Source organism: Wyeomyia smithii, chromosome 1 (genome assembly GCF_029784165.1).
Source record: "Wyeomyia smithii strain HCP4-BCI-WySm-NY-G18 chromosome 1, ASM2978416v1, whole genome shotgun sequence".
Lineage (NCBI taxonomy): Eukaryota > Metazoa > Arthropoda > Insecta > Diptera > Culicidae > Wyeomyia > Wyeomyia smithii.
The window spans coordinates 42,144,704-42,171,581 of NC_073694.1; the positions used below are offsets into that span (position 1 = coordinate 42,144,704).

General features: G+C 38.3%; 2 protein-coding genes across 4 annotated transcripts in view; both read left to right on the forward strand.

Annotated features, from left to right (window-relative positions):
• LOC129717547 (homeotic protein ocelliless) overlaps positions 1-2,389 on the forward strand; it is a 72,971-nt gene extending 70,582 nt beyond the window's left edge. For all 3 annotated transcript variants that reach the window (XM_055667531.1, XM_055667530.1, XM_055667532.1), the window contains exon 4: positions 153-2,389. In XM_055667531.1, coding sequence (XP_055523506.1) covers positions 153-1,133 — 981 coding nt within the window. In that variant the 3' untranslated portion in view covers positions 1,134-2,389. The remainder of the gene's footprint in view (positions 1-152) is intronic.
• Positions 2,390-20,929: 18,540 nt separating this feature from the next.
• Positions 20,930-22,571, forward strand: LOC129716712 (uncharacterized). Its single transcript, XM_055666545.1, has 3 exons — positions 20,930-20,989; positions 21,032-22,402; positions 22,446-22,571. Exons 1-3 carry the CDS (start codon positions 20,930-20,932, stop codon positions 22,569-22,571), a joined length of 1,557 nt encoding a protein of 518 aa, XP_055522520.1.
• The last annotated feature ends 4,307 nt before the right edge of the window (positions 22,572-26,878 follow it).

Genomic DNA, 26,878 nt, shown 5'->3' on the forward strand with positions numbered 1-26,878 from the left:
TGCTTTATATAGGTCCTTTGTTGAGGCCGTTTGTGGCGTGTGGCAGTTTGCTTTGTTCTGCTGCTAGTTTCGTGACTAGTATTTATTATTACCTATTATTAGCATCTGTTCTGATCTGTTTTTCACCCGTTGTTTTTTCTTCTGATTTCCAGGTTTGGTTCAAAAACCGACGCGCCAAGTGTCGCCAGCAGCATCAGCATCAGACCGCTTCGAACCTCAACAGTAGCAAATCATCCAGCAACACGTCCAGCTCATCGACGCGGCAATCCGGAACCGGTCCGTCGTCGTCCTCCTCTAACAACAACAATAACCACAATTCGGGCGGCGGCACCGGCGGTAGCAACAAAAGTTCGATAACCAACGCCAACAACAAGCCGACGATCAAACACACACCGATGAACAACCACAACAGTGCGGGCAACAACAGTGCCAGTGGGCCCAGTGTCTCTGGCAACAGTGCAAACAACAATACCAGTAGTCACAATGGTGCCAGCTTAGGAATAACGCATAGTAACGCCTCGCCGATTCTGCCGATAACTCCGTCGACGTCGGTGAGTCCTCCGATCAATGTGATCTGCAAAAAGGAGCAGCCGTCCTTCCATCACGGCACCGGAAATGACGCGATGAAAGGCTCGTCCGGTTATGACCTGCTGAAGGACTCCGACATGAGTCTGTCCCATCACACGCCAGCCTACGTGAACATAAATTCGCGGTTAGGTCAGTCGCTAGGTGCCGGCGGCGCCGGAGTGTCGAACGGGCCTTCGGCCGGCAATCTTACTCCCCTCGGTTCCAATTCGTCGATCATGACTACACCCTCGCCTCCCATCACCCCGCAAACCTCACACAACCCCCTCTCATACGTGCCAAACCACGAAACGTATAACTTTTGGCACAATCAGTACCAGCAGTATCCGAACAACTACAACACGTCGTCCTACTACAGCCAGATGGACTACTTCCAGAACCAGAACCAGAGCAACTACAACATGGGCCACACGGGCTACACGACGTCCGCCAACTTCGGTCTCGCCTCGACCTCCGCTCTGGCAGGCCCCATGGGCGGTCAGGCCTTCAGTCCCAGCGGGCTGGATTACATGAATCCCCAGGACAAGTATGTAAATATGGTAGGATAAATTTCCACCCGAGTCCTCACCGGCAAAGTGCTGTTTTGTTTGTCAGCCCCTTTCCGATCTACATTCCGTGATCCGCGACATCCATATCATTCTGAAACAAAAAAAAAATCACCGTTCGTTTCCTCTGTTCCTGTTCAACGTTTCTGAAAGAAGTAAAATATTATTTATCCGTTAGACTGCTTTAGGGAGGAACAAAAATAAACAAACCGTTTCCGAACTTGGACAGAGATCAGTGTATAGAAAATCAATCAAAATTAAAGAAGAAGAATCGATATCAAATTGTTCATATCAGTATGTTTGATCAAAAAACCGACAAACAGCGAGCGCAGCAAGGGTGTGCTTAGCCACAAACAATTAAAAATAAAGAATACTTCATACATCGACTTACCAGCGCCAAAATGTGTTAACACAGAAAGCATTCCTTTGTGAAGAAAGAAAAAAAAACGAAAAAACCAATCAATATCAGCAAGTGTGAAAAACTCCTCAAATCCTAACAAAGCTTAAATTTTACCCACACTTGTATAGGGAGCACATTGCTGAGCCACACAACCTGGGGGGAAGACGCGGCCCGAGTATCTGTGCAATTTAAACGAGAGAAAGAGAGAGCAACTCTAGCCCGCGAAATACTCAAAGCGAATTTCGATTTGTTGTTCACTGTTTAATTTTATTTTTAGTTTTTGTGCTGGAAAAAAAAAAACAAAAACAAAAAACATACACTTTCAGTCCCGTGACATGTTTTATATTTGAACAAAATACAGAACGTAACCCTGTATTTAACTCAATTCGCGTGCGAACGTGAGCATCCCCGATTAGAGTTAGATATGCGTAAGATTAAACAAATAAACGAATTGAATCCCACAGCCCTCTAAAGAAAAGAAGAACAAAAAAAAATAACAAAAAACAAAATGCTATATAGTTGTACATGGATCGCAGATTTAGAGATAATGTGTAAGAAAGTATGCGAAATGGGCTCATTTCGGTTCGCGAACGTAGACAAAAATAAAGAAATGCGAGAGGAAAAGAATGAGTTTACTCGAAAAACACACACACACACAGACACCCCATTACACACAATCGAGCGGCGTTGGAACGGATTGTAACCGAGAGGTGCCGTGTAACGAAAAATTCAATTGCAGCATATTAAACGAAACACTATTGATTATGAAATTGAAAGATGCAGAAAATCTCTAATTGTACATAGTAAATCGAAATATTATATAATTATATTATCTCAAAAATAAAAAGAATGAAAGTAATTTTTCGGTTTTTTTTCTGGCTAGTGAAATGTAATATCACAATCTTCAAGTCTCTGAATTACGATTGTTTTGGAAAGGTGTGTACCTAGATGTTTGGTTGAGAGATAATTTGAAGTTTGCTTCTATTTATACGAAATGTCACCAGCAATCTTTGATAAATTTCGCCTATATAAAAACTTGTATTCTTCACCGGGTTTTCAATGGTATAAAAAAGCAGAGGCACATCATTGATTTTCAGCGAGTAAACTGAACAGAAAAAGTTTTCGAGAATCGCTCAATGTAATTTTTATTCCACAGAAAGTAATGAAGACTCATGACACTTTTGTGTTTCCGTGACTTTCCGACGGTAAAGTATTCATTAAGTTTTCCATTGGTTACACAGACTTTACCCTAGAGCTTAAACTGGGAAAAAAATGAAGATTATAGCTTTTTAACCATTCCTGTAAATTTTGGTACCACTAGTAAAAATAACTCTTTCGAAGACTTGAATGAATTTTCCCACAAACAAAAGTTTAAGTGACTAACCCGACGAGCAATTATTCTTGTTTTAAAGATGACTACTATGGTAAAGTAAAGAGTAAAGAAGAGGTTGGAGAATGATTAACATTTTGCCATTCTACGATTAGTTATCTCAGGTTTCATGTAGTTTCCTATTAACATGGGAGAACTAGACGTAAATCGTATGTTAAAATGAAAGAATTGTTGCTATTTTTTATTTGCCTCGGAATATTATTTACATCACTGGCTCGAATGTAATACGAAGGTGCAGGAATAATTATGAGGCTAAACAAACTTTCATTTTTCCAAATGACAGAATGACATAAACTATTTCATCAGTTCTCGGCAATCTAATCAGGTACAGTTATCAAATGTTGTCTCTTATTTGTATTATACTCTCCTGCTGTAAATTGCGATTAATTTCATGAAGGAAAGTAGCGAAATGCTAAACCAAGCTTTTGAATGTATTTGTTAAGAACTGCCTTCCGATTTTGTTTTAGTCAAGTAAATTTATATTCTCGCTAATGGTTTACTTCTTCAATGCAAAAGTAAATATTTATTTTATGTTCGTAAATAGCAAATTTGAATATTTTTTCTGTGATTCGATTGTCCGGAAAACTTGATTATCTGGAATGATATTTTTTTGATGTTCCGGACAATCGAGTCCGACCTGTATTTTAATTTTTGTTTGCTTATGATTTTTTATCAAAGCAGTCATAGCATTGTAGCTCAAAAACCATTGGTTGTATGGGAAACTGTTTGAGAATGGGCTGTAGGGAATGGGTGCTGCATCATTGAAATATATACACTATTAAAAAAAAATTACCACAAAGGATTCTAAATAAACACTTGATTTTAATCTACAAAACAAGATCCAATCTCATTACTGTCAAAGTATAATGCTATATTAGTTTCAAATTCCAAAAAACTTATTTTGCTCTTGGAGAACCACAAATAACTTATAAAAAGCGTATTTTAATAAAAATTTCAAACTTTAAGTCCGAAATAACTTAAAAGCGGGTGCATTTTGAGAGATAATTTCTAAAGGCCTATTATTTGAAATTACTATTACGATTATATTACATCATTTGAATTTGAATATTTTAGAAAAGGTTCGAGTCCCAGCCCCGACATCCGACATAGGTGTCTATGGTTGTGACGTAGCGTGATCCACTCACAAGCAACCCGACTTGTTTAGATTTAAACCTTGCCGACTGCGGGAGATTTTCTGAGGTGAAAAATCGTCAGGATTACGCCTTTCATCGCATGAGGAAGTAGAACCGTTGGCGCCGGTCCGTTAATCATCGGGTGTGAGTCAGGGTCATTGGTGGAGTCGTCTCACCGTCGCACAGTGATCCAATAAGGCAAAAAGTGGAACTTAATTCCATAGCGTCTTTTACTTTCATCCTAGCTTAAAAATGTCTTCGGAACAATTGTTGGTATGAATGACCCGCATAATCGCAAATTGTCAAAAAATATGAAAAGTTTACAATACTTATAATAAAAAAATTTACTTTTTTGCGTTAAGAGATAGAAGAAAAGTTTGTTCAGCAAAGTTGTAGAAGATTGAAAAATATGAAACTTTGTTGAACAAATGAAAAACCCATCTTTTTTTGGTACAAAGTTGTAAAGTGTATTACATGAGACTTACTTAAAATTTAGTTTTTTGTACTTAACTTTTGTTAGTTACATTTTACAAGAAAACGTTATTCTAGAGCAGCATTTGTACATACAAAACACACGATTTTGTTGAAAACCACACATCTCCAGAATTTATCCTTACAAAGTTGTAGCACATTTTAGCATATTTTTTCGATAACTTTAACAACGTATAGAAAAAGATTAGGTGGATTGGGACGGAGGGAACTAATAACAGTTTTGGCACTCGAGCTAAACTTCGAGAAAAAGTATTGACATCATGATTACACTTGCCCCTTTTTAACTTATACGTTGTTGAATTTATCGAAAAAATAAGTTAAAACATGCTATAACTTTGTAAGGAAAAGTCCTGGAGATGTGTGGCCTTCAACAAAAACGTGTGTTTTGTATGTTTAAATGCTTCTCTAGAATAACGTTTTCTTGTAAAATGTAACTAAGAAAAGTTAAGTGCAAAATATGATAAGTTAATTTTAATGCACCATGCACCATGTCAACTTTTAAGTAACTTTTACAGAAAATACTCTGTAACTCTGTACCGAAAAAAAGATAGGATTTTCATTTGTTCAGCAAAGTTTCATTTTTTTCACGTCCTAAAACTTTGCCGAAAAAATTATTCCTCTATCTCATAACACAAAAAAGTTAGTATTTTTGATATATGAAAACCTACTGTAACATATGCTCGCCGTACTCCAATATGGGTGAATTGGAACAAATGGAGCCTAAATGAGTTTATAGTACTTCAGCTTAACTTCAAGGAAAAGTATTGACATCATGGTTCCACTTGCCCCTTTTTAACCTATACGTTGTTGAAGTTATCGAGAAAATAAGCTAAAATATGATATAACTTTGTATGGAAAAGTTCTAAAATTTAAGGTCTTTGACAAAAATGTGTGTTTTGTGTGTCCTAGCAATTCCTCTGAACAACACTTTCGTGTAAAATGCAACTAACAAAAGTTAAGTACAAAAAATTACCTTTCAAGTAAGTTCCCTGTAATATATTTTATAACTTTGCACCGAAAAAAGATAGGATTTTCATTTGTTCAACAAAGTTTCGTATTTTTGAGTTTCCTACAATTTGCAGAATAAACTATTCTTCTATCTCTTAACATCAAAAGTAAATAAAAGTTTTTTATATTTTTAGTATAGTAAACTTTTCATATATTTTGACAATTTGTGATTATGTGGGTCATTCATGCAAACAATTGTTCCGACACACTTTCAAGCTAAGATGAAAGTGAAAGGCGCTATGGAATTAAGTTCCACTTTTTGCCTTATTGTACCACTGTGCACTGGTAACACCGAGCGAGGGGTAGTCCAATCGTCAAAAAAAAAGTTGGACTTTTTGCGTAGGCTGACTTTGACAATTTTGAACTGTTTGGATACTTCTTGGAAAATTCTTGAATGAAACTTCAATGAACACAGAGTCATTGACAGGTGCGAACCCTTGGTTTCAAATATTTCCGGAATAAACAATATGTTTCTAAGCTACGAGAAATTTGTTTATCTTCTTCTATCTATCTTCTATCTATAGCTATAAATGCGAATGTCTGTCTGTCTGTCTTTTCCCTATAGACTCAAAAACTACTATACCGATTACCGTGAAAATTCGTACATAAGGGGTTTCGAGTACGTGGATTAACACTAAAATATTAGTTACACTCTATCTCATGAGCGTACGCAAGAGGGCGAATTCTTAATTAACGAACATGAAAACTTCCACCCCGATAACCGTGCCAGTTTATATACAGTTGTTTTTGAGTCTGAGATGTATCTTTGAGACATTATTGTGCCATGTCAGACTTTTCTGTATCTCAGACGCGTTGCAAGGATGATGGGGAGGCGTGAACGATGTCAACCTTTGATGACCTAGAAACTGCTGCACCGATCAGTTTGAATTTTATATATTCCATGAGCGATGCAGTAGGGGGGGTTTTTAATTGTCGGTATGTGGGTATGTTTCTGTATATCCCGTATCCCAGTAGTGAGGTAGCGAGAGGGGTGGGAGGAGTGGACTAATTTCATTGTTTGTTAATTATTAGAAAGCACACGGTGAAAATTCATGTACAGTGATCACCCGATTATATCAGTACCCGATTTTATCAGCCTCCGATTTTATTACCCTTTTCACCCGATTCTATCATTATATAACATTTCATCAAAAAAAAAAACGTCAGTATGAACTGATTTACTATTTAGATTCAATATTTTAGTACTTTTGCACAACTCTGGGTAGAATAACATCATCCTGGATATAGTTTTCTTTGAAAACTCAACTTTATTTTGGCGTTTTAGTTCGAATAATTGATTCAAGCCATAACGTATATTCATACCTTTTTTAAGCTATTAAGCAACGCATCTCTTGAAAAACAAAAAAGGGGGATCAATTTACCTAAAAGTTAAATAGAAAATTTCCTTTTTCATTTGATTGAGATGGACACATAGTGTCTTCAGCAAATCTCTTACATTATACGAACCATATGAAGTTTTCTTTCAAAAAGTACTTAAAATTCCAATTTTCGTTCTAACTTTTTCCCACATTTTTCCGAATATTTAAACCTTCTACAAAGTTTTTGCAAAAAAATATTATGTTTTTTCTATTAAAATAAACAAGCTATTTGCCATATAATAATATTTTCAGGGGTAATTGCACGTCCACCATCTCCAAATCTCGCAATCATTCACAAGTAGCAGTTCCACTGTCAATTATGATACAAACTTTTGTCTTTTAAAGTGTGTAGGCATCATCCTCGATAAAATTTTATTTTTTATTTCATCGCTGTTGTTTCAACTACGTCATCGATTTGTTTTCTTCTGTTTTCTGCTTGCGGGTGAATGAAGAAAAAGTAAAAAAAGTCTTTCGGTTGCTGAGAAATAGCTAAAAATAGTCATTCCATAGCCTAGATGATGTGATGAATGTGGAAGGCCCCTAAGGCGCTACGATGCTTGTAGAAAAGGTTATTAACCCCAAACTGATTGAATGTCTAACGAACGGCTTACTATTGAATTTTACTAGCAATACTGCTGCAGCATGCTGCTGTTGCAAATTCAATCATGTGATAAGAAATGATATCTTGTATAATCCGTCTTGAAGGTTTCTTCGAATATACTATTAGCAATAACTACACTTTAAAGACTACTTCCACGCAAAATTATTTCTCATCCTTAAGCAAGTGTGCAATAGCAGCATACTTTAGCGATGTTGCTGGAAAAATTCAATGATGAGCCGTTCGTCAGACATTCAATCAGTTTGGGGTGAATAAATTTTTCTACAAGCATCGTAGCGCCTTATAATCTTTAGAAGAGTTGTTCCCAGAAAATTTCCTGCAAATATCATATATCGATATATTTTTAGGAGCCAACTGGGCATCTCTAGAGAATATGTTTTGAAAAAGTAGATTTTCCCATATAAAATCATATGGAAGCTTAAAAAATCGGGCGCAAAAATATAGTTCCACCGATCGATCTGAAAAGTCAACGGTTGTTATAGGACCCATAAGGAACACGAAAAGTGCATGGGAGCGAAAAAATAACATCATTACTTTTTCCCACATAATCGTTTCCCAGTGAAATAAACATGTTAGGAAATGTATAGATATTTTTTTTAATTTATAAAACAAAAAAACCTAAATTAATCCACCTAGCGGTCAGACCCAGCCTTTCTCATTCAAACTTTTTTTTTGTAAAAATAGATTTACATGAACGCTTCAATCCAATAAATGTATGTCACTCTTTAGGTTCTAAAACATTGATGTTGTAATCTATACATATAAATGTAGTCCGGTCTGTCTGTCTGTTTGATCCATATAGCCTCGAAAACTACCGAACCGATCGACGTGAAAATTTGTATGTAGGGGTTTTTGGTCCCGATAAAGGTTCCTATGATAGTTTGAGACCCCTCCCTCTTCTGGAAAGGAGGGGTCCAATACAATTGAGGCATACATTTCTGCACAACTCAAGAACAAACCAAGCAAATGAAACCGAATTTGGCATGTGGATGTTTTAAAGGGTAATAAATATGTCCATAATGGTTTGACCCCCTCCCTCTTATGGAAGCACATGTTTCTGCACTATTTTCTGCACATCTCGCGAACTAATCAACTAAATGGAACCATATTTGGCAGGTGAATGTTTTTAGTGGTAACAAATATGTTCCATAATCGACCTCAGGCAACATTTTGGATATTGTTTTTGGCACATTTTGCATGTGTAGCATAAGTACAACGATACACCGTGCCCCAGTTCTGAGTCGAGAAAATTTCCAGTTCAAAAAGATCCTCGACATCGCTAACCACAGAGCCACGGGGACCACAAGAAAGATACACAGGAGGTAAATTCGACCACTGATACCATTTTGAATTCTAATATGGCGACTTTCGGCTACGGAAAACCAGCGGCAAACGACCAAATACCACCCAATATGGGTATTTTCGGAATCGTAATGATGCACTGGAGCCACAAATCAACTTCAGACACCGTTATGAATTGTAGGATGGCTACTTGTGGTTTCTGGAAAACAGCCAAAAAATGGCCGATTTCCGTCTAACATGAGTATCTCCAGATCTAGAATGATACACAGCAGCTGAAATCGAAAATGATCAAATTGCACCCAATATGGGTGTTTTTTCAACCAGAATGACGCTCAGAGGCCAGAAATTATATTAAATACCATTTTGAAATCCAAGATGGCGACTTCCGGTTTGTGAAAAACAGCCTAAAATAACCAAATACCATCCAATATAAGTAACTCTGGAACCAGAATGATGCAATGAGCTAACAATTGAAACATTTCCGTAATCGAGATGATGCATAGAAACCAAACATTGACCCTTGACACCATTTTGAATTTAAAGACGACCACTGTTAGTTTCTGGAAAACAACCAAAATAACTAAATACCTCCCATTATGGGTATTTCCGGTGTTAGATTGATGCCAGAAAATTTGCTGAAAATGACCGAATACCACCCAATATCAATATATTTAGAATTAGGGCGATGTACAGAAGCCAAAAGTCGAGGATGTTGAGAGATGACTCGTTCGTATGACACTAGTTATGTTCAAATAAGTCATGTGAAATAATAGACTTTCATTGTTCTATTAACAATTTAATACATAACGGTGGCTTAAGTTCAATTATAATCAAATGAAATAGGAACGTATAGGGCAGCCAAACTTTGAAACCACGTGTTCAATCATAATTCATCAGTTAACCCTTAACTAGCCAGCTCATCTGATAATAATATTGATCAAATCGGTTGTGCAGTTTTTGAGATAATGAAGTTTCGTGATTTACAGACGAAGTTACAGTCCGATTACAGTAAAATTTAATAGGGTGTTACGAGGCAGCTAGACTTATTGGTTGACACTAATTTTGTCAGTTCAAGTAGTCTTTGGAATATGTACCTTTTCATAGCTGGATTTCACATTTTTAAACATAACAGGGAAAGTAATAGTCCGATTGCAAAACAAATCAATAAGGTCTTATGGGGCAACTAGACCTTCCGTTTGACACCAATTTTATGAAAATCGGTTCAGCCATCTCTGAGAACATGAGTAAGATTAAGTAGTCTTCAAAACACGTTTCTTGTCATAACTTTTGAACCACAAGTTCAATCTCTATGAAATTCAAAATTTGAGGATAATTTAGGTAGCCCGTTCATTTGAAATCAATTTTGTTCAAATCGGTTGTGTAGTTTTTGAGATAATGATGTTTCATGATTTTTACATTTTAAAACATAACCTCTAAACTAAAAACCCGATTACAATGAAATTGAATAGGTTCTTATGGAACAAAGAGACCTTTCATTTGCAATTAATTTCATGAAAATCGGTCCAGCCATCTCTAAGAAAAGTGAGTAAGAATAAAAATCTGCACATACACACACATATACAAAATATGCTCAGCTCGTCGAGCTGAGTCGAGTGATATATGCCATTCGGCCCTTTGGAGCACTTTTATACTTTCGGTTTTGCAAGTGATTGCTATACCTTTCTAGGAGAAAGGCAAAAAACTTCCTTAATTATCTTAAATAGAAGTAAAATATTTCTATTTGTTTATGTTTGGCACCCCAGTCCTTTTTCACGTGTTGCTTGATTAAAGATTAAGGCAATTCTGGATCTATCCTTGGCCAGAATGCCCGAAGAATTTACAAATAATTCCATTACAAATGAAAACACATAGGGAAACTGCTCCATTATTCATCTCAATAAGCCGATATTCACGAAGAATGCACGGATTAAGCCCCAATTTTCACGAAATCATTGAACAAATAAACAAAATACACTAACGTGCTCCTATGAAATCGTTCAGCATTGTATATTTAGTGAACTTAGTAGGATTTATCCTTTACACCATTTTTCACAACGCTTCCATATCCATCTTAAAACTTAAATAACTGCTCAATTAATCATGAATGAATCACATTATCATGAATAAACACACATTATCATGAATAATGATTACCTAGATACCCGCTGAAGTTGTTTACGTGCAAAAGTGGTAACCTAGGTAACCACTGCAGTGCTGTCGATTTATGTCAATTATGTCGGAATAATTTAACGTTTTTCGTATGATTTTTTCGTATTAACAGAAACTGATTGGCAACTTTTAATTTTCTTCAACGCAGTGAAAATAGGTGGAAATACATAGAGTTGAAATTTAGGAATTGTAGAAATTCATCTCATATATTTCTGCTAATTCAAGCTTGTTTTAGGAAATTTGAGGTGAACATTTCAAAGAATAAAGTATTCTTAGTGTAGTGAGTGATTTTGTTTAGTGATTAAAATAAAAAGTGGTCCGCTAGTGATGAAAAAACTTTGGTTGGCTGCTGAACGAGTCTCGTTGTAGCCGTATAGAACGATGCGCGGATTTTGTTTTCTGAGGTAGGTGTATGAATTAAATGAGTTGAGATGCCCGACTATAATATCAAAATTAGTGCTTTTAAGTGAGTTTTTGAGGATTCTACTTTATGAGGAATCTAAAGTGAACTAAGAAGAATCCATTCCATGGATTAGCAGATTGGTTTGAGAAGAAAATTTGCATTTTTTACTGTTTTCAATTGTGTTTCCATGTTGAATGAGATGAATATACGGGCTGAGAAGAATAATGGAGCAGTTCCTCTATTATTCCTAGATTCCTTGTCTAAGTTACTCTAAAACTACTGTGTTAGTTTATTCTAGACATTATGTATTTGAAGCCATAATGAAAAGAAAATATGGAGTTTCGATGAAAAAGACATGAGGTATGCACATTTGTAATGGAATTTTGAGTTTTGTTCATCTCACAGTAAGTTTTTCTTATAACTACACTAGCTGACCCGGCAAACTTCGTCTCGCCCACTTTTTGTGTTTAATTAAATAATTTAAAACATAGGATATAATCAAGGTCAAAAGATAAACGACTGACTTTTGGCTTCTGTATATCTCCTTTTTTTCTTGAAATATCCCCATTGGATGGTATTCGGTCATTTTCCGCTGTTTTTCTGGCATTTATCTGATTCTGGAAAGACCAATAATGGGTGGTATTCAGTTATTTTGGTTGTTTTCCAGAAACTGAATCATCTGGTCATCTTTGAATGCAAAACAAACTTTTGTAATACTTTATTTTCAATAGGACTCATTACGTTCAAATTGAAATAATGAACACTCTCGAACTGCATGCTTGTTCATTCGTAAGAAATATGTGTTCACCACCTTTGAGGACTGGAATGGGCTTTGAAGGTGTCTTAAGAACCGAAAGCTTCCAGAAAGGTTTGGAATATAGTTTTAGTTGTTCAACTTCTCTCATGAAATCTTCATTTCGTAAGAGTGTGAATCTATGTTTAATTTCCGTTTGTAAATCTTTAAAAACAACTTTTAAAGCAGGATCACGGGATCTTTGATATTGAAGTCTCCGTATGTTCTTCAAACGTACAAGAAGTTGAAGCTCATAGGTGTATTATATTGAAAAATGAAATCAATAATTGGTGTATTATATTTCACTCTTGCCTTAGGAAATGATGATTTCCTAGTATTGAGAATCAAACGGCACAAATCATTTAATACTCCGTCAATGTCAGCACTATTTTGTAAAACAATTCAAGCTTTCTTCGATCGTGGTACGATATCGATCCCAACTGACCTTGTAATAACTAAACACAGACCTATTGGAATTGAAAACAGCTTCACGGGGTATGGAAAAAGCTATGAAAGATGATCAGAATCAAAATCAGCATGGGTTAATAAATCACTGCATGAATAACTTTGATTTGTTGCTACCAAATCAATTGCAGATGGATTTCTTATAGAAGAATAACATGTAGGACCATCTGGAAATCAAACTGAATAAAACCCAGCAGAGCAATCGTTAAACAACATTTTTCTATTGGAACTGCTTTGTGCATTATTCCACGATCGATGTTTTGCATTAAAATCACCCATGATAAAAAACTTGGTTTTTGTAAATCTCCCTTGAAATGTTCTGCTCACCAGTGCATTGGAAAGGTAAATACACTGCGGCTATAAATAAAATGCCAATATTGGTTTCGATTTCTATTCCCAAACATTCGATAACCTTCATTTCAAGATGGGGCAAAACACGATGTTTTATTCGACGGTGGATAACTATTACAACTCCACCTTCGGCAACATCAATACTATCGAACCTGTGAACTATATAGTTAGGGTTTCTTTTTTTAGTTTAATGGAAGGCTTTAAAAGCATTTCAGTCACAACTGCAATCTGTACTGTTATATGGACTGTTAAAAAGTTGAAAAAATCATAACAATATCAGTTGTAAATTTTACACCTACTTGAACAGCGTCGTACATCGAGTTACAGCTCAACAGAGCGGACATTGACTGCAGCATGGATTGCTGTAGGTAGTCAATCTTCTCGAAAGTTGGACTACCTAAATCAATACTGGCTGAATTTTCAGCACCAAACACGAAAGGCTTGTTGCTGTTTGAATTCGAAATTTTACCTGAAAGGCACTAGCGTATGAAATGCCTTGTGGTGCTTGAACAGGATTATTTGTTTTCAATTTATTGTTTTCTAAGTTTGAAATATTACCTACAGACACACTAGTTACAGGAAAGGCTGGCTGTTGCCTGAACAGTATTGAAAGTTTTTTGATTACCTGCTTCAATATTATTTACAGCAGGTTGTTTTGAATACCTACGCTGTCTAGAGGAAATAATTTATGTCTTAACAGAACAATCAAAGGAATTTGATTTGTGTTTACCCCCAAAATTTACACATTTGAAATTTCCAGTGGCCCTATTTTACAGGGCAGATGTCCTTTGTGCGAGAAGAGTCACCACAAATCATGCCTTTTGTTGTCATATGCCTCCATGCCTCTTAAAGTTTTTCCACTTTATTCGCACGTTGAATAAAACACGTACTTTTTTTAAAAAATTTCGAAGTACTTACTTTGTTACGATCAAAATGTACCAAAAAGTTTTCCGGGTGTATTCCAGTATTATTAATTTTTGCGTTTGGTCAAAATTACTTGGTTGGGGGAAAAACCAGGTAATTCTGTCAAACAACCTTCAAAAACAGCCTTGAACGGTCTCTCGTTTTTGGTATCATAGGTATAAAATTTGTAAACCTTTTCAGTCAAATACTGTAATAGATGTTTATGGCCTCCAGAGGATTCGGCCAAAATACGGATTTCGCCTCGGCGGCCGACTTGAAAATGACCTTTTACATCAGAAAAAAATGATGAAAGTTCTGAACGAGAAGCTTTGCAACTATCACCACAATAGGTGGAGCTTCAGCTTTCTTCATACGGGCATTTTGCTCAGAAGAGAAGCTTCAAATTCTTGATCACCAATAGAAGAAAGAATTTCAACCCTCTTGGTTTCTGAATCACGTTTTCTTGTAGCCACATCAAAGCGAGCTTTTTTGGTTCGTCCTGGCATGTCAGGACAATTTTCACTTCACTTTCAGTTTATACAAATTTTGTCAACACAAATTCACACATTAAACGTTAAACGTCACAACAAATTCAATATTTTGCGATGCAACAGGAACTCTTTAAAAAGATTACCTGTTGAAAGCGAAAAGTTTCTAATATCTCTCGGTAGCCTAAGACTGTTGGTAAAATGCGACCGTTCTACAAGGCAGTCGTACTGATGTCACTATTGATTCTTTCAGTGATTCGAAACGGAGTGCATTTTTGATAATATATTTTCATTATCTGATATACAGAAAGAGTTTTCGGTTGTTTAAGCTCGAACCTGTAACCATATCAACCATTTCGCTCTTTTAATCGAGTTGATGGGTCTTTAGGGTTGTCACATTGAAAATTTTTCTTATATTCGTGCCTTTGCTGGCAGTTGTGATGTTTTAGGAATGGTTTGAAGTGATTGTGGACCGAATTTAATGTTAAATCTACCTTCTCTGTTGTTAAAAATGGCAATTTTCAGAAGAAGTTGAGAATAACCTCACTCATTTTTCAACCTTTAAGGGCTTCGAAAGCGTTTTCTTTGTTTTGTTTTGGTAATCATTTGATTGCTTTTTTTTTGGTAGACTTCAAGGGTATAATAGAATATAAAGCAATTAAAAAGAAATTTTAGCGATTAAACCACCTTCAGAATCTTTTTTTGCCATTCTTGGTTGTTTTTTGTTCATCAGCGATATTAAACCAATGTTAGAATTACATTGTTTTACCATTTTTGGCTCAATATGAAAATTTAAGGCCAACACAATAATCACCTGTATTACTTCTTGTATGCAGTTGAAATCAATAAAATTTGCTGAGCGATGGTCACACAAATTAAGTGAGTTTATACGGTAGTTGAGATTACATACAAATCGTTATGGAAATAAAAGTCTTTATAGAATTAGTTTCGTTATCAAATAGTTGTAAAAGAAAAAAGTTCACCAACTCTCTATTGGTTTTTTTTTTCTCTATAAGTGCAGTATTTAGAACTAAATTAATTATATTTTAGTTCAGTCTATTTCAGATATAATCATATACATCTTGTGTTATCCTGGAAGTATACTCAGGTGCAGCTTCTTGATACATCCAGCAAACTCGGATTTTTGTACTCACCACGGAGAAAATAACCGCACTATTTGCCGATTAAAATTTTCAAGTGCATCTCCGCAATTCGTTCCGCTTTTACAACAACGACTGTCAGCAGATTTGCAGTGCAGCCCGAATCATACACACGATGAACTCTTAGCTGGCAGTGGATATGTGTAGCACATTTTCATTCCACTCTTTTTCTCCTGCTCGATGCTATACTAGCTTCACGTTCATTATTTTCCTCTACTGAAGCATGCTTCGAAATTTGATAATCCCCTGAGAGTGGAAAATGTAGCTCGCTTGCAGCTTTTTTTTGAGTTCCATTGGAAACCGAGTTGAATATTTACTGCTGCCCTGCCGCTGTTGTTCAGCTACTGCTGCCACTGCTGCTGATACCCCGATGAGAGTGCTTGATTCCGTGGAAGTCTCTTCTACCCCTGCTGCTGCTTCGGTCCACAATCAGTTCGGTTCGTATAGCATACTAGAAAAACTGGGCTTGTTTGCAGAATCAAATCGAACACACGGTAAGCATTTGATCACGATTGCTCCTCGATGCGCTCATGTGCCTGCCAGCAGCGCTAGTGCCAGCATTGAAAGCAGTTTGAAAAGTGAAGCACAAATCCTATTGCTACTGCTCTTACACGATGATTTTTATTCCTTCATGTCAAAGCGATTGGGAAAGTTCAATCAGCTCGAAAACGATCCCAATGACGAGGACTTAAGGAATCGTGCAAGCACACACGGCCGCTAGGGGGGAGGCAGAGCTTGAATTAAAATAAATTTAATAACGAGATATGTTGCCAATTTAAAACCACAGAAACCTTTTACTTTGACCGCTTCTCGAGTTTTTGTTGATCTAACGAAGCACAAAATTACAGATTTATTGCCACCCTAGAATACGGTCTCATGTGGACACCTAAGTCAGGGCTTCAGAGCAGAAAAATGTCGTAAAACAATAAATGCATAAATCTTCGGCGGCAGTCACGAGCAAACGGGGAAAATTGAAAATGGAATTCTTCTCCGCCCCAAAACGGGTTCCCGCCAGCAAACCGCAACCAGTCCGGACAACCAGAAGCGCGACTAATTTGATTGCATTTGATTAAAGGTTTCTCATAATCAGATGAATAGCGTCAGGCTCGCTGGGCGTATAAATTTATTGATTTAAGCAGGATCAATTTGATCGGTGGTCGTTACTACTGTTTAAGCCTGACTCATTTATAACTCGGAGATGCGGCGGCGCGGCGTGGCGTTAGCGGAAAGAAAATTTCCGATGCAGTCTGCACTGTGGAGGAAATTATTTTGCTTGACTACTGCTTTCGTAGCGAGGTACGAGAGATGAGTAAAGTAATGTATAATGTGGCGAATTCTTGAGCCGAGCCTTCTTCACCTCGGTTTTGTGGTTGAATAAACAATGATTGGGTTGAAGAGAGCGTTCTTCAACCATCCTCAAAAGTTGAAAGGTAAAAATTTTACAGAATGTATGTGCATGTATACATCATATTATTATCCATTTTGTATCCTATTTTTGCTGCTCGCAATAATATTGCAAAACAGTTTTCTATCAACCTAAAATTCCCGTAACATTTCATCCCCCGAATAAACCGGAAGTTACGATCCGAGAATTTTATATTCTACGATTATAACATCCCACCTCTCAACAATGGAACCGACCGTTCTCCTACGCAGCTGCTTCATTTGTAATACAGCATCACAGCGACAGCATTCCTCACATTCCATCGAAGAGTCGCTTCCAGTCTTTACAAGCCAGCGAACGCGGGTGTCCCTCAGCAGCGCTGCCAACCGATGCATGATATCACCTCGTCAGTAGGTACCTACATCTTATTCCACAGCGGCAACTAGTCAACGACCTTCCCTTCCCCGAGCGGGTGTTGCTGGCCGGTCAGTATCATTCTGCAAACGCTAAAGACCCGATGCGGTGCTGGACGCGCCCGGAAGGCGACAGACGCCGAAAGGAACACATTATTTTACACTAACTGACCAGTCAGCTTGCGCCCGAAAAATATCTGAGCACCAGCCGCGTCCGCTGAAAAGAATAAATTACCAATAATGGCCGGTGGCGGTTAGTTTTCTTCGGGAATATTTCTTTTCCTGAAACTACTTTGACTATCCAATTCCAGCTAACAATGGTGACAGCTTTTGGGTTATTTCTTACGTTTGCCTTCAGAAAAATAAACGAGGATAAAGTTTATTGTGGCGAAAAGTTCTCCTCTTTCCGGTAAATTATACTACTGCTAGGTAGTTTCATAAGCCTAACAGCCCAACCGAGTGCGATCAGTGATAAATGAAGCAGCAGGTTTTGTCATGCAAATACGGTTTGTTTTGAAAATTACCGAACGAAACCAACTTCTTTATCATGTGCCGTCTTACATAGAGCGGTTATAACGAATTCCACCGGAGTCGACGGACCATCCGAATTCACGTGCATTGGTAAACTAATAAAATTAAAACTTTAAAGGATGGACGGCCGTTAAAATGTTTGATTGATGCAACCATTAGCCAAGAGGACCGAAAACCATTTTCTGAAAATAATAATAAAAAACTAAAACAGTCTAATCATGTTAAGTGAAAGCATTGCCATTATTCACCTGTCCGAGGCAACGGCAGCTTCGCCCCTAGTGAAGGTTTTAAATCACGAAAACAAAGAAACAACCCGTAACTGAACCAGTCGTCGTTGGTCCAAATTAATTGCGCCGTTTCAATCAAACCGCTCAACCCGGCTGGGCCTCTCGTGTCCTGCTGGGCGAATAAAGCGTACGGCTCCTACGGGGTAATCCACCAAAATTGATAAACAAGAGCGTAAACGAAGCGCGATCCCTTTGATAGAGGACCTAGAGAAGCGAAAATTTTAAAATCGAATTACGCGACGGTGGTAGCCACCAAGCATGAAACATCAAACGATTGAAAAATGAAAATCTTTAAATCAAACAGAATGGATGAAAATTCGATTTGAAACTTTCATACTCAATTAAATGTGGAATTTTTCGAAAACTGTTTGTGTAATTGTGCACGATGGGTTAGATCAAACGGATAGCCAGTAAATCGAATTTGGAGGATTAACTACTTCTTCTGGCTGATTTCGGTTCGATTTGTCACGGTATGTGAATCGTCTTCGGAAGGTGGAATAACTGCGGCTAACAATGCTTTTGATTATTGGAAGGCTGTTCGGTAACATACTTTCCAGACCCTTGTAAACGTGAATATGCACTGTTATTATTCAATTCACTACGTTCACCGATCTGCATTTATAGCAGCAAATTGTACGACCGTTTCGTTTTTTAGTTGGAAATTAACTTACCCTGCAGCTATAAAACATAGCAACATTGTATTCACAAGAATTTTTAACCTCCTAGAAAGGGTTTGCGATCCATCTAACCAATAAATTTTATTTACATATATGGCATAAAAAGTGCTACACCCACCTCCAACCTGACAAAGTCGTATGCAAACTACGAGCAACTTTACCTGTACATTTTTGCAGCATGATGGTGCAGAAATCGATATCAAGCTAGGGAATTGTCGCTTTTGTTATTGTCGCACGACGAGATGCACGTTGTGATGAACAAAAACAGTTTACAAAACACTTCCAACATTTAGTATTGGGAATTTCACTGATTTATCATCGTCCCATTCTATTACGAATCGAACTCTATTATCCGGAGTATCGGTTTTTATTACATTCCGGATAACCACATTACCCATAAAATCCAGTTTGAAATTGACGTACGTGAAATTCTTACTTGTTTGGTATTTTCTTTGTATAATATATAAAATCAGATAGTACTTTTATGAGAAACATAAAACGGGCACATATTAAACATGACGGAAGTGACAAAAAGATAACCATACCGGCGTTACATCTCACAGTGGTTCGCTTATAGGTCAAAAATTAAAAAAAAACTTTTTTGTTTTCTGGTTATCTGGATTTGATGGATCGGTTATAAGCCTGAGAATGCAAAAAAGCTGTTTTTGTTGGCCTATTTTATGAACAGTTTATTTTTGAGCACGTGATAAGGGAAGGTGTTTTACACTTGCAAAATCAACTTAAACAGACGCGTTTTTTAACATTGCGTACATATCCGCTGTAGAACAAATTCAGTTGCTTCATCTGTTTATTTTGGACACGAGCCTTGAGAAAACAGGTTTGTTTTGCTATTGCGGTGTTGTTTGGACAGGTATGTGCTAGACTGTAATCATAATAAGTCATAAGAGAGAACGTAGTAATAAAGTCAAAGAGCACTATCATACTTAAATTCATGTAAATTTTTAAATGTGTTCCGCGCGAGATACTTTCACCAAATTACCACCAAACGACAGATTTAGGACACAAAAAAGATTTGTTAAAGGTTCCAGCTGCATATATTTGCATCTTAGTCGATGACAAGCGGCTAAAGATGGTTACTTTTTCGTTTGTATTTCATACTCTTTACATAGTTTCTTAGAAGGGTTGTAGTACATTCAGCTCAAATTTACAAATTTGTTCTTAAACAGTTGTCTGTATTCGAATTTTGATATTTGGTGTTGAAATACGGGAGGTTTCTGAGAAAATATCAACTATTTTTAAGTTATTCCAGAAGAATAACGTAAAAGAAGAAAAATCAAACTTTGATCGCTTCGAGGGTTCACTTAACGAAACCAAATTGTGCTTAAATTTTGCATAATGACTTTTTTTGAGACGGCAAATCTTTTGAAAGCTGCCATATTTCGCAATTCAATGGTCAAACTTTTCCCTATATTCGAGTAGCACCCTATTATGCATGCAAAATAAGCCACTCGCTCAGCCACAGCCACTCGCTCAGCCTGATCTGTCCGCGCAGTTTCAACAGCTGTGCGGTGTTGTTGAAGCATTGAGCAATAAAATTGATAATTTTGCTACTAGGCCAAAACCGCCCCCCGCTACACCGTCTCTATGCGACACGCCGGATTGGCCAACAAGACGAAGTGCAAAACGTCGACGAGATGAGCGCGAGCCATCCATCCCGGCTGCTCCAGACTGTGGAACAAAAGAAATAAATTTGAGTGATCTTTCTGTTCCTTCTATTCTCCCGGCTGCCGTTTCGAATAAATTTTGGCTGTATCTTTCGGGTTTAAATCCGCTTGCCTCGAATAATGACATTCAGAAAATTGTTTCTCGCTGCTTGGATGTTCCCGATTCTGTAGAAGTTATACGGCTTGTACCCAAGGACAAAGATGTCACCACACTGTCCTTCGTTTCTTTCAAAGTTAGCTTGGATCCCGAATTGAAGGATCGAGCTCTGAATGCAGCTTCGTGGCCCGCAGGCTTACTATTCCGCGAGTTTATTGACCAACCAAAAAACTCGTACCGACGACTCAGGACGGATGTGATATAGATTTAATGCGTACTTTTGTGGACGGTGGGAACCTTCGGGTTTCCACCAGAGGCGAGTATCTGTCTGTTAGTTCTAACTCTTTTGCACTGAATAATGCTGTGTTGCAGCGTGACGTCATTAATGAAAGCGGAATCCAAATCGCCTACCAGAATGTGCGCGGACTGCGTACAAAAATTGATGAGCTATTTCTGGCTACCCGTGACTGTAATCTTGACATTATAATTCTAACTGAAACTGGCTTGGACGATCGGATCAATTCTAATCAGCTTTTTGGATCATCATTCAACGTGTTTCGTTGTGACCGCAGCTCCCAGAACAGTAACAAATCTAGCTTTGGTGGAGTATTAATTGCGGTGGCACATTGTCATGCTAGCTCATTGATCGAGACGGTGAATGGTAACTGTTTAGAGCAAGTATGTGTTAGCACCACAATAAGAGGAACGAAGCTGCTACTGTGCGGTGTATATATTCCGCCAGACAGAAGTCACAAAGTTGACGTCATCGAGAAGCACATCGCTTCTGTGGGTGAGCTGTACGATAAAAGAGGTGATAACAGTATCGTACTGATCTGTGGCGATTTCAATCAACCTCGACTAGAATGGACTGTCGACTCTGCCGTTATTTCAGCTCATCTCCCTGCAGCTAGTGCTACATTGGTAGACGGCATGGATTTCTACAATTTATGCCAAACAAATCTCCAGCGAAACCATCTAGGGCGCATACTCGACTTAGTGTTTTGTCCATCTGATTGCAGAGTATCGACTGAACGCAGCGTTGTGCCACTGCTTCCTGTCGATCTACACCATCCGCCCCTCACTATTACTTTGCCTGTCACTTGCAGTAGTGATATAGCTCGTGCACGTGTTGAGGTAGGAAATAGATCGCTAAATTATCGTAGGATAGATTTTGCTGCGCTGTCTGATTATTTATTAAACTTCGATTGGGAGAGTCTGCTAACCTGCACCGATATTGACGAATTGACTCACCGTTTTTGTGATGTAATTGTTCAGTGGTTACATTCTAATCTGCCTTTTGTGAAGCGCCCTAATTCACCTGCTTGGGGAACTCTTTGGTTACGTGAATTGAAACGGCTAAAGAATAGCTCTCAGCGCAAATATCGCCGATTGAAAACTGCGCTTACGAAGTCTGATTTTAAACGTCATAGTGATGAATATCGTCGTTTGAATCGCACACTGTACAGGTCATATGTGCTACGGGTGCAGACCGACCTTCGAAGGAATCCGCGAAACTTTTGGAACTTCGTTAACACCAAAAGGAAATGTTCTTCCGTACCTGTGAATGTACGTTTCGACAATGATGAATCAACATCGGAATCCGAGTCATGTGAGCTGTTTGCAAAGTTCTTCGCTTCCGTTTTTGCTGATGAAGCTGCCTCTGACTCCGAGGCTGAATCAGCGGCATCTGGTGTTCCCCCCGGTTTAGTCGACCTAAGTACCTTTACGATTACGACCGATATGGTATTGGCTGCAGCAAAAAAATTGAAACGGTCATATTCGGCAGGTCCTGATGGAATTCCTGCTGTTGTTTTTAGTCGTTGTGCTACCACTCTTGCTGTTCCGTTATGCCACATTTTTAACAAGTCTTTTACGCAAGGAAAGTTTCCTGCAGTTTGGAAGCAGTCGCTGATGTTTCCCGTTTTAAAATCCGGCGACCGGCAAAACGTTAGAAATTATCGTGGCATCACTAGCCTTTCTGCTGGGTCTAAGCTATTCGAGATCATAGTAAGCGGTTATATGCTCTCCTGCACTAAGCACTATATTTCAACCACTCAGCATGGATTTATGCCGGGCCGCTCAGTCTGTACCAATTTGTTGGAGTTCACTTCGTCTTGCATCTCACAGATGGAACAAAAAGCTCAAGTTGATGCGATATACACCGACCTCAAAGCGGCTTTCGATCGTTTGGACCACTCAATACTCCTGCGTAAAATCTCACGCCTTGGTGCCTCCCACCAGCTCGTTGCATGGTTGAGCTCGTATTTACGAGGAAGAGTTCTACGCGTAAAACTGGGTTCTAGTATTTCATCGCAGTTTACTAACAAGTCAGGAGTTCCCCAAGGAAGTAATATGGGGCCCTTGCTATTTGCACTTTTTTTCAATGACGTGACACTGCTGCTGGGTGATGGCTGCAAGCTGGTGTATGCAGATGATTTGAAGTTGTTTCTGGAAGTTCGAACTATCGAAGACTGCCGTCGTCTACAAAATTTTTTGAATGTATTTACCAGCTGGTGTCGAAAAAACTGGCTTGTGGTTAGTATAACCAAATGCGAAGTTATAACCTTCCATCGTATTTTAAACCCTGTTATCTTCGACTATCGCATCGACGGATTGGAACTAAGGAGGGTTGATCATGTAAGGGATCTAGGTGTTCTTCTTGACACTAAACTTACATTCCACCTACATCACGCAACGATAATTTCGAAAGCTACACGCCAGCTTGGTTTCATATCTAAACTCGCCCGTGATTTTAATGATCCGCACTGCCTAAGAGCGCTTTACTGTTCATTAGTTCGCCCACTAGTCGAGAACTGCAATCTGGTTTGGTTTCCTCACCAACTTACTTGGAACTTGCGGATTGAGCGTATCCAAAAACGCTTCGCCCGAATTGCATTACGTGAGCTCCCCTGGCGTGATCCTGCTAACTTACCTCCGTATCCAGATCGCTGCCGCTTGATCGGAATTGATACACTTGAGCACCGTCGCCGATTGCATCAAGCTGTGTTTATAGCTAAATTACTCCATGGAGAAATCGACTCACCGAAGCTTTTGTCTCTCGTGAACTTTCGTGCATCACAACGCGCTCTGCGTTCAACTGGATTTCTGCAGACCCCTTTTCATCGCACATCGTTCGGTTATAATGAGCCCGTCACCGCCTGTGTAAGAGCATTTGCTTGTGTTGAGCACTTGTTTGACTTCAACGAATCCGTGAAGAAATTCGTGCAGAAGATTAAAAGAACGAACATTTTATGAACTTAACTCTAATATTGTAATATTTATTAAGACATTGGTCAGATAAATGGTAGAAATAAATAATAATAAATAATAATAATAATAATAATGGCAATGCTAGAAAATTGAAACAAGTTGGATGATGGCAGTCCCAGAAAAGTTTGTTATAGTCAAGACACACCCAATTCTGTCGATTTCAGTAGTTTTCAAGAGCAACACTGTAAAAAAATTATTTATGACCGCCCTTGTCATACAATTCGAACCACTGTGCATCTGTCCCACCGATAAACCCACGGACGCGACGAGCCACCCCTCTCGCTATTCTTCGACGGCACTCGTTTTGGCAATTCCAGTAGGCCTCATTCTGTGCAATTTTGTCTGGGTGCTAGTCTTAAGCCTGTAGTACACTCTTTGTCTAATGGTCAAATATTTGACCTTCTGACATAATGGTCAAATTTATTTGACATCATGGTTGTTGTTTGCCCGTGTTTGCCCCATGTTAAAATCGGAGAGTTACAAATAATTACCCTTGACCAAATTTTTATCTGTCAAAAAGAGACAAATATTTGACGCTCGGTCAAAGAGTGTACTACAGGCTTTACTATTCGTGTTTTCGTGTGTTGTTTTTGACAATTCAAATTCGAAAATATTATCTAAGCTTCAGTGAAAGGAGAAAGGAGAAGAATCATTCTAACCTTCACTACAAAAGTAAAAACTCTCTTGGCCCAGCGGAACACTTCATACATGATGTTGATCTACGGCTATTTGAAAAGCATAAGTGTACCCATTTAACAACCCCAACAATTTGAACCATCGAAAAAAAACCATGCTAGTTCTAGTCCTAGATTTAGTTTGGGCTCGTAGTCGGCAGCGAGGATGAAAAATTTGCTTTAGTCTATAAGATACTCTAGAGATAAGATTTAGTTGGCTCCGTTTAACATTGTATGTATTGTGCCGTGTCAAACAAACATATTGTTAAAACAAGTAAAAACTGTTCATGATTCCGATGGACGAGATCCCTCTATTTGGATTGGTCTAACGAAATAAGGCGAGGAACAACAAACCGAATGTAACAAAATTAACGACAGTGTTTACGCCACATTGAGGTTCTCCAATCACACATATGCAGTATTTCTCCCGTAGCGTCCCAGCCTCAAATGTCTAATTGAAAACGCCACTATTTTGACCATTAGCTCATTTTACGTCACTTTAGTTTACAGATCCATTTAAGAAGCATACGAAGGCTCTACTCCGTATGCGAATGACGAACAAACGAATTCACTAGTGACGTTCGCAAAATACACGGCAGTATGTATTGTTACTTGACTGGAGATAAGTCTTATTGCTCTTTAAGTTACAAATTTATTACAAGATAGAAAACGTTTCGTTTTTACTTTTAAAACAACAAGCAAACATTAAGCGTGTATGGAGCCGTGGATACATCGTCAATCTCATCAAGCGATAAATCATCAGGGATCTTAAAATAACTGGAAGGAAACTTTCGAACAATGCTGCAACCGCTGATACTTACATTATACATTCTGCAACCATCATTTCGAATCGATCTTCTAGTCAAAATTTAAACGCGTGCGAAATCGGACTTTATTTTAAGTACTTCGTCAACAATTGTCACCATGGACAAATCTTCAGAAAGAAAGGAGAACAAGGAGCGTTATGACTGATTCCCAAGGAGTTTTTTCCCGGGGTAGTAGACCTTCCTACCTACCACCAAACACAATAACCTTTGGTGCTGCCAATAGATTAAAACGTAATCCAGAAGAGTTCTACGATAGCGAAAACGCCTCTTAAACTGTCGAGCGAGCGAATGCCTCAACAGTTGTTCAATTCCAAGCAGCATAGAAAACGATTTTGAGAGTGAGCTGGAAACTACTCTCTCCCTGTTGTCAAGTGGAAGATGTGTGATTGAATGTACGAGAGTTTTATCCAGTTGTCCATGGGATCTCGTCTTCCTACATGTCCCTTATATACGTTTTCCTGAAATCCATCCACGCCCCAGTTTAGTCCTATCCCCTTCCGCCTACATCCAACCAAACGACAAGAACACGTTAAGACCCCGGATCCGGAAACAACAATCAGACCCGCACGATACTCTCAAGGCCCGATGGAAACAACCCAATATGCCAGTCCGTAATATCTTGGCCCAGCAGCGGAACAAATTTAATATGCTGCTTACCTATGGCAATGAAAACCATCAAACAGCAAACCTGTGCTTTTAATGCAAAATATTCTAGCTTTAAGTTAGATTTAGTTTCAGGTCGTAGTCGGCAGCGAGGATAAAAACTTTGCTTTTAGTTATTAAGATACTTTAGAAAGTAAGCTACCAGATATAATTGGCGCCGTTAAACATTGAATTGTATTTGTGCCGTGTCAAATAAACTATAGATGAAGAAAAAAAATGGGATCTCGTCTTGTCAATGAGCAATATGTAGCCCGACACCGTAAAAGCAATAACTATCTTGTCTGATCACTCGTCGTGTCCCGTCAGTGTTCGCGTTTATTGTGATAGTTCTTACGTTAGCGTCGAATCGCATTTAAGCAATATTGGCCCTTTATTTATGTAGGAGCCGTCTCAGGGCCTTTTTGCTCACTACATATGCATAATATTGCCTGCAGCGTTCGAGCCTCATATTATATATGGTCGGGTTTCGGGGTTTCAGACCCGAGAAAACATGTGAACGTTGAGAATATAGAAAAGAGAAGCAGGTTTAGAGAGAGCAGCATCTAGCAAAACGGGAAACTCGTCTCGTCACGAGATATGAGTTCGGTAATATTGTAGAGAGAGAGGGCGAATAAGGAAGAACGTAAAACATAAAAGATGAAGTGTTTTCCTGCTATCATTCGTGATACCGCATTCTGTGCAACGGTTGGCTTCAGTCATATCTTGCGGACCGTCGCATCGCTGTTAAAATCGGAGACAACCGATCGAAAAAATTTCATGCTGCTTTCGGAATTCCACAAGGTAGT